At 45.4% G+C, this 13,860-nt stretch overlaps 1 protein-coding gene across 2 annotated transcripts; it reads left to right on the top strand.

Annotated features, from left to right (window-relative positions):
- Positions 1 to 216: 216 nt before the first annotated feature.
- Positions 217 to 13,350, top strand: OGFR (opioid growth factor receptor). Of its 2 annotated transcripts, XM_054081256.1 has the most exons (9): positions 217 to 529; positions 2,718 to 2,771; positions 5,365 to 5,409; positions 6,094 to 6,156; positions 6,455 to 6,539; positions 6,911 to 6,989; positions 7,786 to 7,852; positions 8,157 to 8,305; positions 9,318 to 13,350. In XM_054081256.1, exons 1-9 carry the CDS (start codon positions 317 to 319, stop codon positions 10,684 to 10,686), a joined length of 2,124 nt encoding a protein of 707 aa, XP_053937231.1. In that variant the 5' UTR covers positions 217 to 316; the 3' UTR covers positions 10,687 to 13,350. The 2 variants fall into 2 exon arrangements, with proteins under 2 accessions (XP_053937231.1, XP_053937232.1); XM_054081257.1 differs by lacking the exon at positions 2,718 to 2,771 and having other exon boundaries at positions 9,318 to 13,131.
- Positions 13,351 to 13,860: the final 510 nt, after the last annotated feature.

The following is a 13,860-nucleotide window of genomic DNA, read 5'->3' as shown; positions in this document are numbered from 1 at the left end:
TTCGGTATCAGAACAGAATGGGTGACGGGCAGCGGGCGGGCGCAAGGACCGCGCGGCGAGCGCAGGGAGAGGGCGTGGCTGGAGGAATGAAAGCGCAGCGGCCCTAGGAGGGGGCGTGGTCTAGGGGAAGGGGGCGTGGCCGCGGGAAGGCGCTCGGAGCGCGGGGAGGGGCGTGGCCTCGGTGAGGGGCGTGGCTCGGAAAAGGGGCTTGGCGCGCACTTCCTCCCCGCCCCACGTGCTCCGCTTTGTGCCGGGCGCGCGGCCCCGCCGCCCCTTTCGCTTTCCCTTTCCCTCCCTCCCCTCCTTCCGGCTCCCCATGGCGGCCTGGCTCAGCTTCAGGGCGGAGGACGACGAGGCGGAGGACGAGGCCTCCTTCTGGAGGTACGACTCCACCTGGGAGGAGGACGAGGACGAGGAAGACGAGGAGGAGGAGGAGGAGGAGGAGGATGGCGCCGAGCAGGAGGCAACGAGGGAGGCTGCGGGCGAGCCGGCGGTGCCGAGCCGGGCGCGGGGCTCCCAGCAGACCCAGGTGGGTGCTGACCCTCCGGAGGGTGCGGGGCCGGGCGAGGACCCTGCCCGCCCCGTCGGCTCCTCGCTCTGTGCCGGAACTGGAGCCGCCTGCCCGCCATTGCAGGAGGTCACAGCGCTTCTGACCTGGCAGCGAGCGCCGGTGTTTGATTGTGGCCTCATCTCGAAGCCAGTCTTCAAAGAGAAGAGCCGAGCCTGCTGAAGGCAGAGCTGCGGTGCTTCTGTGACCCCCGAAGCTCCGGGGTGGGTGGAAAGGAGCAGAGATTTGTCTCCTTGTTTTTCTCTCGAAGGGATGGGATGCCTTTTTAGTAGGGCATGGAGTGAGAGGACCGGGGGGAATGGCTTTAAACTGGAAGGGGGAAGATTTAGATTAGACATTAGGAAGAACTTCTTCATGATTAGGGCGGGGAGGCCCTGGCCCAGGCTGCCCAGAGCGGTGGTGGCTGCCCCAACACTGGAAGGGTTCAAGGCCAGGTTGGATGGGGCTTTGATCCAGTGGGAGATGTCCCTGCCCATGGCAGAGGATTGGAACTCCAGCATAACATAATTTAGGGGCTCAAAAGACACAGCAATTGGTATCTTTTTAGTTTAGTATCTTTTTCCCTACCATTCCCTTTAATCTAGGAGCTTCATCCCATAAATACAAGTTCTGCGCGGCACCTGCCTGTTGGCCACACGCTGGTGGCCACTGAGTTTGGGTTACGGCATTGATGTTCGTCAGCAGTGCCTTGGTTTTGAGAGTTTTGTCTGTATCCTTATCTTTGTATGATGGCTTTTTTTATTTCTTTGTGCCATCTATGAAAACCTGTCATATGTCATCTGCTCACTTTCAAAAATGAGCTCTAACTTTCTATTTCTTTTAGGCAGATTATTTTTCTAGGGTCCATGTTATGAAACAGCTCTGAAAACAACAAAGATCTGGTTGTCCCTGCCCATGGCAGGGAGGTTGGAACTGGGTGGGCTTTAAGGCCCCTTTCCAACCCTGTCCATTCTCTGATTCTATGTGTTAAAAACCACAGGTATGTGTGCAGTTAGAAAGAATGAAATGGTGCAAAACGTGCACACTTGTCTCAGGTGCCTTTACATAACGCTGATTTGAAGTAAAAGGAATTTGTTACTCTTATGCAGGGTTCCTGCCTTTAGAATCAGTGGGTTTGAGTTTGACATTGAGCGTCAGCAATTTCTTCTACAGCGTTGCTTTGGCAAATGCAAACTGTTGACCCTGTTTCAGGCTCTCCTGGGTGAGTTGAAACACTCTCCAGTCCTTCAACTCCTCCCCTTTCAGGGAAAGTGAAACTGATCCTTCACTGGAGTTGCCTTTCAGTGACTCAGACCTACTTTTAGGACTTAAATAGGCAGATAGAGCTTTCTAATTAATATACGTTTAAATGAGCTTAATATTAAACTTACAGTTTTTTAATAAGCATTAAGTTATGAGAAAAATCTCCCTTTAAAATGAAGAAAATTCCATGCAACATGGTATTCCAGACCCTTCTGGCTTCCTACAAAAATACATGCTCTATACTTTGCAAACAACATTAAGGTTTAAATCCAGCAGACAGATGCCCTTGCACACCTCTCTGAACCTTCCTGGGCGTTGCTGCAGAGAATGGATTGCGGCCTCAGCCGTGCCCACGGATCACAAGTATTTTAGGCAGAATAGTTGCAATACTTAAAGGAAGAGGCAGGGATTTCCTCTGGTTGGCGTTGTTTAAGGACACACTGTCAATTTTCTTGTGTGCGTGGCTGGAGTTTTGGTTGCCTTCAGCAGTTTTAATGCCTGTAGGACATTCCAGTTATTCTTTTTGAATGCACTTGTTCTTCAGATGTTTTTTTTCTTAGAGCAACTTCTGGAAACTTCTTGTGAGAACTGTAAAAGCAAGGACCGTTTTTTTTCACTCCAGTGAGTGGTTTCAAACTTGGGAGGCTGTTGTCCCTGAGACTTTACAGCCCTTAGAGTATTGTTCTGCATCTTTAAAACGGAGCTCTGCCTCAGCGGTGAATGTAGTCACCTCTGTCTGACAGTGCCTGCAAAACTTTTGAGGGCAGTGAGCATGAATAAACAAACAAACGGTGAATCTTCTGTAATCCATTTATGCCTTTACTACCTGCCAAGGGCAGGAATCGGTTTCCAAAACTAGTTCCTTCTGCTGTTTGTATTACACTAATTCTCATTCTTCTCCCCTCAGCCTGGATGGTATACTTTTGGGTTGAAGCTGCTAAAGTTTTTTTTCAGTATCGAGGTTAGAAATTTTTATTATTATTATTATTTTCACTACGCACTTCAAAACCAACCTAAAATTCTGCTTTTATCTTTGCATATCACTTCTGTCTCTGCAAATACTCCATACTCATCGTCTGAAATTCCTGCAGGTGTGGCTTTGCAGCTCTTCTGCATTTCAGTGCCTTTAGCTTCTACGAGCAAGTATTCAAAACCATGGGGTTTGTGCTCCTTTTGAGATGCCACCTCTCAGTCTGCTGTAGCACCTGGCATTCCTGTTGCTATGTTTTAATAACAAGCCCTGCAGTTCTGCCTTCTCCTAGCTCTCCATCAGCAAAAGGTTCTATCCCTCTTTTAGGACTCTGTTGTCTTTCTCGTTCTTGCATCTCGTTCCAAACCCACACACTCTTTCATCCCTTTTGATTGCTGCTGGTTCTCCATTTGCAGCCATATATTGTTTGTGTTCCCCTCTGTTGGCTTTGGTCCCTGCTTTCCTCCCACTCTTTGCCCAGCGATGCACGCTTGGAGAGGAAAAAAAAAAAGCATTTGGATTGCTTATCAGCCTTGTTAAAAATAGGAAGGCTTGACTCTTCCCTTTGTCTGTCTGACCTGGAAGGAAGAGGAAGGTTATATTTTCACGTGTCTTGAATAGAAGCTCAGAGAGATCCAGAAACAACCCCTGCAGGCTGAGCTTTGCTCTCTTTGCTTCCTGGGAACATCTCATTCTCTCTGATGAATGCTCCCCAATGCCTTTCTCCAGGACCTGGCCTCTTTCTGGACAAGCCTTCCAGCACTTTGCACCGTTGCTTGCATCTCTCTCTGCACCTACACTTGCTCTTCAGCAGACCGGTTCTGTGCTGAAGTTGGAGCCAGACTGCTGTTAACCTGCCCCCCGACCGAGTTAAAGAATGTTATTTACAACCTTAAGAGTAAAGAATATGTGGAAGTTGATTCTTCTGTAACTGGGAACAAAATTTTCATTAATTCCACCTGTATCACAATTTCATCCTTGCAGTTCAAAAGTTACGTGAATGAATTTCCAAGTGCTTAATCCCCATCCCTGCTTACATCTTGAGCAGAAGAATAAAGTAGAATCATAGAATAGCTTGGTTTGGAAGGGATCTTAAAGATCACCCAGTTCCACCTCCCTGCAATGGGCAGGGGCACCTCCCACTGGATCCGGTTGCTCCAAGCCCCATCCAACCTGGCCTTGAACACCTCCAGGGATGGGGGCAGCCACAGCTTCCCTGGGCAGCCAGTTCCAATAATATTGATGTGTTCTGGCTGAATGTATTTCTCAGTCTTGTATTTGCAGCCATTTCTCCTCTGAATGTTGGCTGTGTAGTGTGGCTTTTTATAGTTGTGTGCATTCCTGCGGTCTGGGTGGATTCCAGGGATGGACACCAATGCTTGAATTCCTAATCCTATATGGGCCAGGTGGTTGTGGGAAGTTCTGCCACCTATTTTGGTCTGTGTTGTCCTGTACAAACTGGAAATGTGTTGCAATGTAGACAAGCATTATTTTAAGTCATCACAAGTTATTACCTTTAAAAAACAACTTGAGCTTTATTTAATTCCTGCCACCAAAATACGGGGGAATCACGGTGTGTAAATGTATTTTTTACATGTAATTTTAACAATCCTGCATCGATATTCTCCCTCAGTGGATAAAGGTTTGATCCCCTAAATGCCATATATGCTTCATAAATGTGAAGTATTAACAATCAACGGGGCAGCTGAACGGATAACATCCGTACAACAGCACGGTACAAAAATCTAACCCAGTTCTTGCCTTAATAATTAATGACCCAGTGATCGTGTTGGCTAGAAAGTGGGTTTGTGGATTTTATTATTTTTTTTCTGTGCAAATGAGGCTGAAAAACAATTTAGGAAAGAATTTGCTACTTTTTTTCTTCTAAGTTTCTTGAAATGCTTTTGCAAGTGTCTGCACATCTGATTGCCTTTTCCCAACACCCCACTCTTGCTGTGAGCTGGTGTTGAACCTTCTAACTGCTCGGTGCTTTGCCTTGGGTGGGTCTTTTAATTCATGAGCCATCTTGGGCATTTTAGAGGTTCTGCCTAAAACAGTTTTAAGCGCTTTTATGTTTTGGGACAAGATGGTTCAGCACTCAGCAAGACTAAACTCGTCTGTGTTGCTTGTGAAGTGTAACAAAACCTCTTTAACATTGAAATAATCCACTGTAAAAAGAAAAAAGGGTATATTGAAGTTGAGTATATAAAAAAGGGTATATTGAGTTGAAAGTATGACTGTATTTAAAATGCATTTTAACTTTTATTTCCATGAAGTTCAGAGGGACAAGTGAAGCTTTTCTTTGATTTCTAAGTGCTGCTTTGGGAATGACTCTAGAACATCTGTGCGGTGAGGAGAACCTGACACCTAATTCTCAGGTGGACATGGCACTGCAGGTTTTCTCTAGCGATCTGAGTTAAGAATAAAATCAAGTGAATTCAGCTGTAACTAGGTAAATCTGTCACTTGGCAACTAATAGGGATCAAGTGAGTTGCTGCTGTGGGGATTCTCATTTTGTATGTATTTATTTTATTAGTGAAGTTTGGCTTTAAAGTGTTTCAACTAAAATGCCTTTTATTTGTAGGAGCGAAGATCAAATTCATTACCGCTGTCTCAGTGGGAGTTTCAGGTAGGCTGGACATGAAGTTTGGTTACTTGGAGAGATGAGCAATAATGGAGATGATGATTAGAACAGAAGTCTAGAAATCCGTTAAAATAAATATCCAGTGTGCTCATGTGGCTCTGTTGTTCACTATCTGAATATAAAGCAAAGGTGAATATAACATTATTTTCATAATGTCTACAGCGAATGATAATTTTGAATTTAAGGGATATTTCTGCATCTTAAATTCTACGATTTTATAGTCTGATCTCTGTCTTGACTAGGGTATATAGTGACTCAGACAGACAGGACTAAGCTTGTTTTGTTTTAAAACCTTCGAGTTAAGGAAGAAAATGGTATTCTACTACTTGGCATTTCCAGCTATTTTTTACCATTTCTGTAGGGGAAAAAAAACTGAGATAAAAGATAAGCGTAGAATGTGAAGACCTTGATTAATAAAACTAGAAAGAAAAAGAAATGTTTCAGTTAAAGGAGATGGTGTGAACTTCTCTTAGTCCAAGGTTGTCCTCAAGAATGCAGAGAAACAACAGCAGTGACAACCTGACTGGGAGTGCTGGAGGGCAGAGTGGAGGACACAGGAGAGCAAACAGCAGGGGAACATGGTCAAGAGATGCTGAGTACAGGCAGTGGAGGGGTTTTTTTGCAGAAGACAGTTCTATTTTGGATCTCTGATCTGTCTCTCTTTCCTAGGTCTCAGGCAGGCGCAACTGGAATGCTGCAAGAGACTTACAGCGATACAGACACTGTTACCCGGTATGGACTACTGACAATGTGGTGCTTCCACATCGCATCTTAAGTTTAGGAGCCCTCTAGATTTGAGGACATCCTTTTGTCGGTACATTGACAGGCTCAAAACCTTTAAGAGTCATTTGTGAGAGGGGAGGGATGATGTGCATGTGGATGCATTGGAAACAAGATGTTCCTTCCTAAAACTTTTCAAGGATTTAGCTTGAGATGTTTAGGAAACCTGAGAGAAAGGAGGGAGAAGTGTTGAAGTGACTACTGCCTTTTAAAAGATTGCTGCTTGTGGATCTCTTGTTCTCATCTCCAGGGTTTGGTAGAATCAGAAAACGAGGAGGAAGAAGAGATGTGGAACTTAAGTTTCTATAAAAATGAGATTTCTTTTTTGCCCCATGGTGAGTACCTTGTGTGATGATTGATGGAACCCTGCTACAGCTGGTTGAATCAGTGAAAGGGTAGCTTGATCCATGTGGGATGAGTATTAAACCAACCAAACAAAACCCACCACCAAAACAAACAAAAAACCACCAAGAATTTCCATTTTAAAATGTCCTTGTTCCTGCAGCATGTTCCTTAATTATCTGTTTGGTGGTAGAAAACTCAGATTTTTTTTTTTTCTGGCTTACCGGGATGGTTGTCTGGTTAAGAAAGTAATGCTGGTTTGCGAACACCTGGCTCCAGACAATGAGCTACTGAGGGTGACTGCGTAACTGTGATTTTCATTTGATGTCTTTTCTTCTTGCGTACTTTTTCCATTTCTTTTCAGGCTTGCATATTGAAGATCTGCTTGAATCTTGGTGGGACAACTACGAAATTCTTGAAGAAAACCATTCTTACATACAGTGGTAAACTGCCTGAATATAGTCATTCTCCTTAGTTGTGCCTCTTTGAAAAGTCAGTTAGAATCACAGAATGTTTTGGGTGGAAGGGACCTCAAAGCCCATCCAGTTCCATGCCCTGCCATGGGCAGGGACACGTCCCACTGGATCTGGTTGCTCTAAGCCCCATCCACCCTGCCCTTGAACACCTCCAGGGATGGGACACTACCACTGCTCTGGGCAACCTGGGCCAGGGCCTCCCCACCCTCACAGGAAAACATTTCTTCCTAAAATCTCATGTCAATCTCCCCTCTTTCAGCTTAAAATCGTTCCCCATCATCCTATCCGTGCAATTCCTGATAAAGAGCTCTTCCTCAGCTTCCCTTTAGGCCCCCAGTTGTATCTGTTTTCCCAAATTCAGCTTCCCAAAAGGCCCAGAATTACTCGTGAGTGAAACGTGTGTCCACTTTATTACAGTTGAGTTGGATTCTTCTGAAAACAGTGCACTGAGAATCCTGAAGGCGTGGGTTTCCAGTGCAGCTGTGGCATAGATCTTGGCTATGCCTGGTCTTACAGCACAGTGCAGAGCAAAGTATTTAGGGCAACGTGAGAGATCCAGATAAGCCAAGTCTGTTGTTATCATTGGTGTGGACACTGCTTTTATTTGTCATATAGTAAACTACTTCTGTGTCCATAAGGATTTGAGGTCCCTAAGAGATGCCTGTGATATCACAATTTAGGGAATTTGTTTAGTTTTAACAAAATGAGTACCCTGGCTTGGATGTCATCACCTCATCTGGGCTGAAAATTTCTTTCCCTTCAGGCTCTTCCCTTTACGTGAACACGGGATGAACCGGCGTGCCAAACCACTCACCTGTCACGAAATCCAGGTATTGAAAGCTTCTGTCCTTTTTTTTTTTCTTTTTTAAGATCTGAAGGATCTTGGGATTTTCCCTAAATACCTTATATCGGAGTCTAGGTGTTTTTTCCCTTGCTTTCTTGGGGCTGTAGTGTGAACAGAGCTCACTCAAGCACCGTGAAGTGTTTGTCTATCTTATGTCTGCCAATGTCTACAGCAGCAAATGAAATGCTTGGTGATTCCATCAAGCCTTGTTTATAATTCAGACGCTACTTAAACCATTGTGGGTAATTAAGGAGTTGCCCCTTGTACTCATTGGTCTGTCCTGTTTTCAGGCTTTTAAGAAGTCCAAGGAAGTTATGCAAAGGTTTGTCCGTGCTTATCAGCTCATGCTGAGATTTTACGGAATTGTTCTGATCAACGAGAAAACTGGAGAACTTAAGAGAGCGGCGAACTGGGCTGAGCGGTTCCAAAACCTGAACCGGTGAGTCACTGTGCTGTTGATTGGTTGCTACAGCCAGGTACTTCTCTGAGAAGGCCAAGTCAAGAAAATCCTTAGTCCTTGAGGAATGGAGGCTGTTGTTGATTAAAAAGTCAGCTAGCTAAAGGATTTTTTAAGCCTCTGACTGCAGGTCATCACACTGTCACTTTAATAAGTGACATATATAACGAGTAAACCAGCTGAGGGCGGTTCTCTTTTGTACCCGGTGCAGCTGATAACAGCAGGCATTCTTCACATCAGCTTCCTCAAGTACAAACTACAGACTTGGAGATGTTAATATTTGCTCTAGCAAAGCTTGTGTTTAAAACTGGAATGCTTCCGCAGGTAGCCAAATTGCCTTTGTAGCCTGCTGTTAAACTACAAAAGAGGAGTGTTTCCACAGGCTTCCGTGATTAGTTATTGAATCCTTGGTTGAAAAGTGTTCTACAAATTGATGTTAATGATTTTGTGTTATTGCGGGTCTTATCATAGAGATAGTGATGACCTTTCATATTCTAGCACCCCTCATGAGACTAACAAGGGCTCTAAAAGGGCTGAGCCTACTCACAAAGGAAAAACCAACATGAAGACTGTCGAGCATCAAAAAAAAAAGCTTAAGTCCCAAAGTAATGAATTTCTGGCAGCATCCTTACGTGCCTGTATTCTTAGACTTTTCTACAGGGTCGCTGTCAGGGACAGGATGTTGGGCTGCATGGGCTTGTGTATCTGACCCAGCACGGGGATTCTTATCTACCGGTGGGTGATGCAGAAAGCCAGAATCTTTCCAACTAGCCCAGGTGTTTAATCCAAGCAGTCCAAGAAAGGTTAGGAAGGTCCTGCTTTTGCAGGCAGCAGCAGCAGTAGGTGCTTTAAAAGTAAGCCAACCTATACTCTCAGAGTCTTTAGTAGATGACAGTCAGCAATGCAGAAAACACTCTGGAGATACCTTGGGGGTTCGTTGTGATTTCAGGGGTGTATGACTCAATTAACAGCTTTGTTTACCTGTTCCTTTCAGGTTTAGCCACAACAACTTGCGGATTACGCGCATCCTGAAGTGCCTGGGGGAGATGGGATATGAACACTATCAAGTGCACTTGGTAAAGTTTTTCCTAACAGAAACTCTTGTTAAGGAAATGCTACCAAATGTTAAGAGAAGTGCCTTGGATTACTTCCTGTTCACCATCAGGAGCAAACGGAAGAGAAGAAAACTGGTGCACTACGCTTGGCAGCACTTCAAACCTCAAAGCAGCTTTGTATGGGGACCGCATGACAAACTGTTGAAGTACAAATCACGCTTAACCAAGTCACAGCCGCAGCAAAAGGCTGAAGAGAAACAGGAATCTCCTGGTGAAAAGTGTGATGGTTCTGAGGAAGGTGATCAGAACCAATCTCTAGAGGAAGAACAAAAAACTGGAGATGCTGCAGACTTGCAGGCAAAAGTGAGTGATGAAGATGTAAAAGAGAAGTTAAGTGAACGCGTATCAAAGGGAGGGGATGGTGAAGAGGAGAAGGAGGCTTCATCTACCCAACAGGAGGAGAAGGATATAAACAGTGAGGCTGAGGAAGTGCAAGGTGCGACAGAGAATGATTGCACGAAAGAGAGCAAGAAGAGAAAACTGGATAGAAATATGGCAGACACTAAAAAGACTGGACCCTTGAAAAGCCCTACTGATATTGAGAACATTTCCCGTAATCTGGGAGAATGTGCAATTGATGCAGAATTCCCTTCCTCAGATCCACTCTTCCAAGCAGAAGAGGACCAGGAGACACCGAAAGAAGACGGTGCAAGCACCAAAGACTCAACAGGGCCAGAGACCACTGATGCTGCTGTAAAACGGAGGAAAGTCGATACAAGAACATCAAGAGGCAAAACATCCAACTTGGCCATAAACCTGAGCATGGGGCCACCTGTCTCCAGTGCCCAGTTAAATCCATCTGTTGCAGACACTGAGGAAACAGAAAGTGTCGGTGAGGAAAATGCAGCTGTGGAAGCAACAAGTGAGAAGGGAGGTGGTGATGCAGATGATGGGGCTGTGAGACCCTCAGCTGGTTCCACACTCCCCAAGGCTGGCTGTACTCCAATGAGTGATGGCTTAAAGTCGAATGGAGATGAAGTCACAGCAAGGAGCGATCAGGATCACTGCGACAGCAGACTCATGGGAGACAAAAGTGAAGTAGATGTGGTAGAACAGTATAAAAAAGCAGAAAATACAGTTGGAAAAGGACAAGCAGAAGTCACAAGCAAGAATGAAGTTCCAGAGAGTCTTGAGCAGAGCATGGCACCCACTTGTCCTAAGGAAGACAGTGCTGAGGTCACAACAAAGAAACCTGAAGGTTCTGAGCTTGCAGTAGAACCTGACGCAGAGCAAGCAGCAGCGGAGTGAGACTGGAGTGCAAGCACTCAAGCAAGTGGAGATGACCCTGCCCTAACTGCGAGGAGCCAGCATTAGTGATTTGCACCGCCGAGGTACAGGGAAGAATAAACTTTGGGCTGATCCAGGCTAACCCCTCTCTGGCTTTCATTTTTTCCATGCTTTTTTAATCATCTGTAGCAACCACTGAGACCCAGCCCTTGGTCATCCTAAAGAGGAAAACTCAAATTTAGTCATCTTCCTGGAGGGGCTGTGTCCTGTTCCTGTTTTTTATCTGAATATTCAGGACTGTCTTGGAGTAAGGGGGGATTTTGCACTTTGCTTTGGTTCTGGTATGTCCCTTCTTAAAGACAAGAGCAAAACTAATCTGTTTCCCTGTTTGAACCAGTCAAGTATTTATTAAATACATGATTTTTAATGTAAGACAGCATGACCTAATTTACCATCATTTTTATTACCATATAAGTTCTATTTGTTATTTCGAAAGGCTGTACCTTCCCAGGAGATTTATTCCTGGCAAGCAAAGGTGCTGTGCGTCTGCTTCCTAGAGGATAGATCCTTATTTTTGTGGCGTTTGCCTCAAAGAGATGAGTATGTGTGTTTCGCATCATGTAAGACTGTACTTGTCTCCTCCATTAAAGAAAGTAGGTTTGATTTTAGACTGGGATAAAACACATAGTCAAACTGTATATCTGACCTGTGTTAACCTTTGTGTACAGATCCTGTTCTCTGGGCTACAAAGTGATGGTTAATTTGTTCTGTTTACCCCCTGCAGAAGTTGCTTTGTAGCGCTTGTTAGAATTGAGAATATGAATTGCCTATTGATTTCTAAGAGAAAAACCTTCAGCCTTTTTGTGAAGCTGTCTAGAGCTTTTCTTCCCCAGGTTTTTCCACCTTTTTCAGACCCTGGATAGTCTTCCACAAATATTTATGCCCACTGCTGGTTCAACAGCCTGCCTTCCTTCCTCAGCTGCTAAAATTGAACCAATATTTGTCGTCGCATCTTTTTGAGCTCTGCTGTGCTGCAGTTTCCTGTGGGGCTCTGTTTTCTGCAGGCCCGTGATGTGAAGTTCAACATGTCAGATTGAACCCTCTTCCTCGTTAGGGCAGGATTGTTTGGCCATTAATGACCAGCATGTCAGGTAGTGAGGGTATGTTTGAGCGCAGCATGTCTGGAAACCACTGGCCTTTGTGGGGCAGTTAATTCAAACTGGAATCGGAGGGGGTACGCTTGTCTGGTTCATTTATTTACAGTCCTCAAGAATTTACTTTCAGACCTTGCCAGCTCTTTGCCTGCCTTAATGTTCCCAAGCTCCCCGTTAGCTCTTCTGCTTGACTTACGCAGCATTCACCCAAATCTGAAGGAGCATTAAACCATTTAGCACTTTTGCTCCTAGAGGTTTACAGCAGAGGAACCGTTTCATGAACCAGAGGAAAGTGTTTCCAACTGCCACAAGGTCTGGACTTGCTGTTTGCTCAGATGGTTTGGTTTAGTTTGGGGGTTTTTAGGTGTTGCTTGTTTTGTTTAGGAGACAGTTGGAGGCTTGCTCACCTTGCCAGGGAGCTGATGCAGTAGCCCGTGCAATGCTGATGTTTTTCCTCTCTGCTGCTGCTCTTAAGAAGATTCATCCTTCAAGGAATTTGATCCATGACTTGCCTTCCCAGACTGTAGGTCCTGATCCAGCACGCCACTTGTGTGGGAATGAAAGTCTGAGAGCTTAGCATCTAACATTCGTGGTCACACACGTGCTGGAGAAAGGCTTTAACAGTTTTAAAATAATCCTATTTTTTCCTGGTTTTGTTTTTCTTATGAACAAATGGAGTTAAATAGCCAATAAGAATACACTTAGTGACAGACACAAATACTTGAAGAGGTTGGGTGAGAGTTCTTTCATAAAAGATTCATAGAAATTGTTAATTATGGCTTTTGTACAGATTTGTAATAATTTTCTTATTTAATGAATTTTTCATTGTAAGTCTGTGCTTGGTGGGGGCACAGACCATATATCTTGTTATGGTGATGTGTGGTTTGGTTTTGTGTTTAATGGGATTTCACTGTGAGTCCTGGTCTGGAGTGCTGGAACCAAACTGTTCCCTGTCCTGATCAGGGTTAGAGTTTTGGCTGTAGGTGTTCGCAGTGAGTTCGCAGGGTGTTTTCCAGCACTTGAAGCTGTATCGTTAATGTCACCTATTAAAGCATGACTTCAGTGCATACCAGTTTCCACCTTTTTTTTTGTCATCTTTGAGGGCAGGAGGTGTCCACCTGCCCCACCACCCCTCCCTGTAGCCACCCCTTGTCTGGGTGCCTCCAATGAGTGGGTGCCTGGTGCTGTCCCACATTCCCAAGCAGATATCTGGTGGCCTCACCTTGGATCCGTATGGAGACGATGCTCAGTCTTCCTCCACTGCTGTAAACATGGCCAGTGAATCTGTGAGCAAAAGACACCCCCTCGCATGCTTCTTGTTGAATGATGTGCTTTGAAATGTTTCAGCGTGTCCTGTCCTGGCTTTCTGCTGGTGTCCTCCCAAACATGTGATGTGATGCTCTGTGGAACAAAGGACTTTGCTTTGGAGTAGCTCTCTGGGCTGGCAGACAGGCGGGATGCTGCCCAGCCTGCGTGTGGGGCTTCCGACTCGTGGGCCTTTTTCTTCTGGACAGGAGCACGAGAGTGTCTGTGGTAATGAATTCTGTAAGTGGCTGTGTCCCTTCAGCTGTGCTTCTCTGCCTGGGGACATAGAAGGAGAGAAGGAGCAGTCGTCCTCTTCTTCTGTGAGGTGGGCTTGAAACCGAATACTCCCACGGCTCTTCCCTTGCTGTTCGTAAGCACGCTCCACTTGCAGCAGCGCTCCAGGTCCTGGCGTGCCGTGAGCAAAGTGTGGCCAAAGAATTGGGATCTGCTTTGCCTTCTCTTGTGCCATCAGTCAGCCTCAGTGTGGAGGAGGAGGTACAAGCTCGGTGTGAAGAAGTTCCTGCAACTGCACCGCTCTCCCTCTGCAGGGTTTGTGAAATAAAGCATTCGGTTACTTTCAAGCCATCCAAAGACAGATGCATGCGCTCCCTTCTGTTCCCAGCTGCCTATTCCACAAAATCTTGTAGATCAGTAAATCTCTGAGCCCTTTATCCCTCTGTCAAGGTTGGTGGAATGCTGGCTGCTGGGCAGCTGGAAAGGCACATCCAGTGTGTTC

This window comes from Cuculus canorus, chromosome 16 (assembly GCF_017976375.1).
Source record: "Cuculus canorus isolate bCucCan1 chromosome 16, bCucCan1.pri, whole genome shotgun sequence".
Lineage (NCBI taxonomy): Eukaryota > Metazoa > Chordata > Aves > Cuculiformes > Cuculidae > Cuculus > Cuculus canorus.
Note: the sequence above shows the minus strand (reverse complement) of the source record. Positions and strands in the feature narration are given on the sequence as shown.

Excerpts from the sequence above, each read along its gene's own strand:
- OGFR (XM_054081256.1), top strand. The coding sequence starts at position 317 with ATGGCGGCCTGGCTCAGCTTCAGGGCGGAGGACGACGAGGCGGAGGAC. Across the intron at positions 6,157-6,454 it reads GATACAGACACTGTTACCCG|GGTTTGGTAGAATCAGAAAA; the intron begins GTATGGACTACT and ends TCTCATCTCCAG. Across the intron at positions 7,853-8,156 it reads TCACCTGTCACGAAATCCAG|GCTTTTAAGAAGTCCAAGGA; the intron begins GTATTGAAAGCT and ends TCCTGTTTTCAG.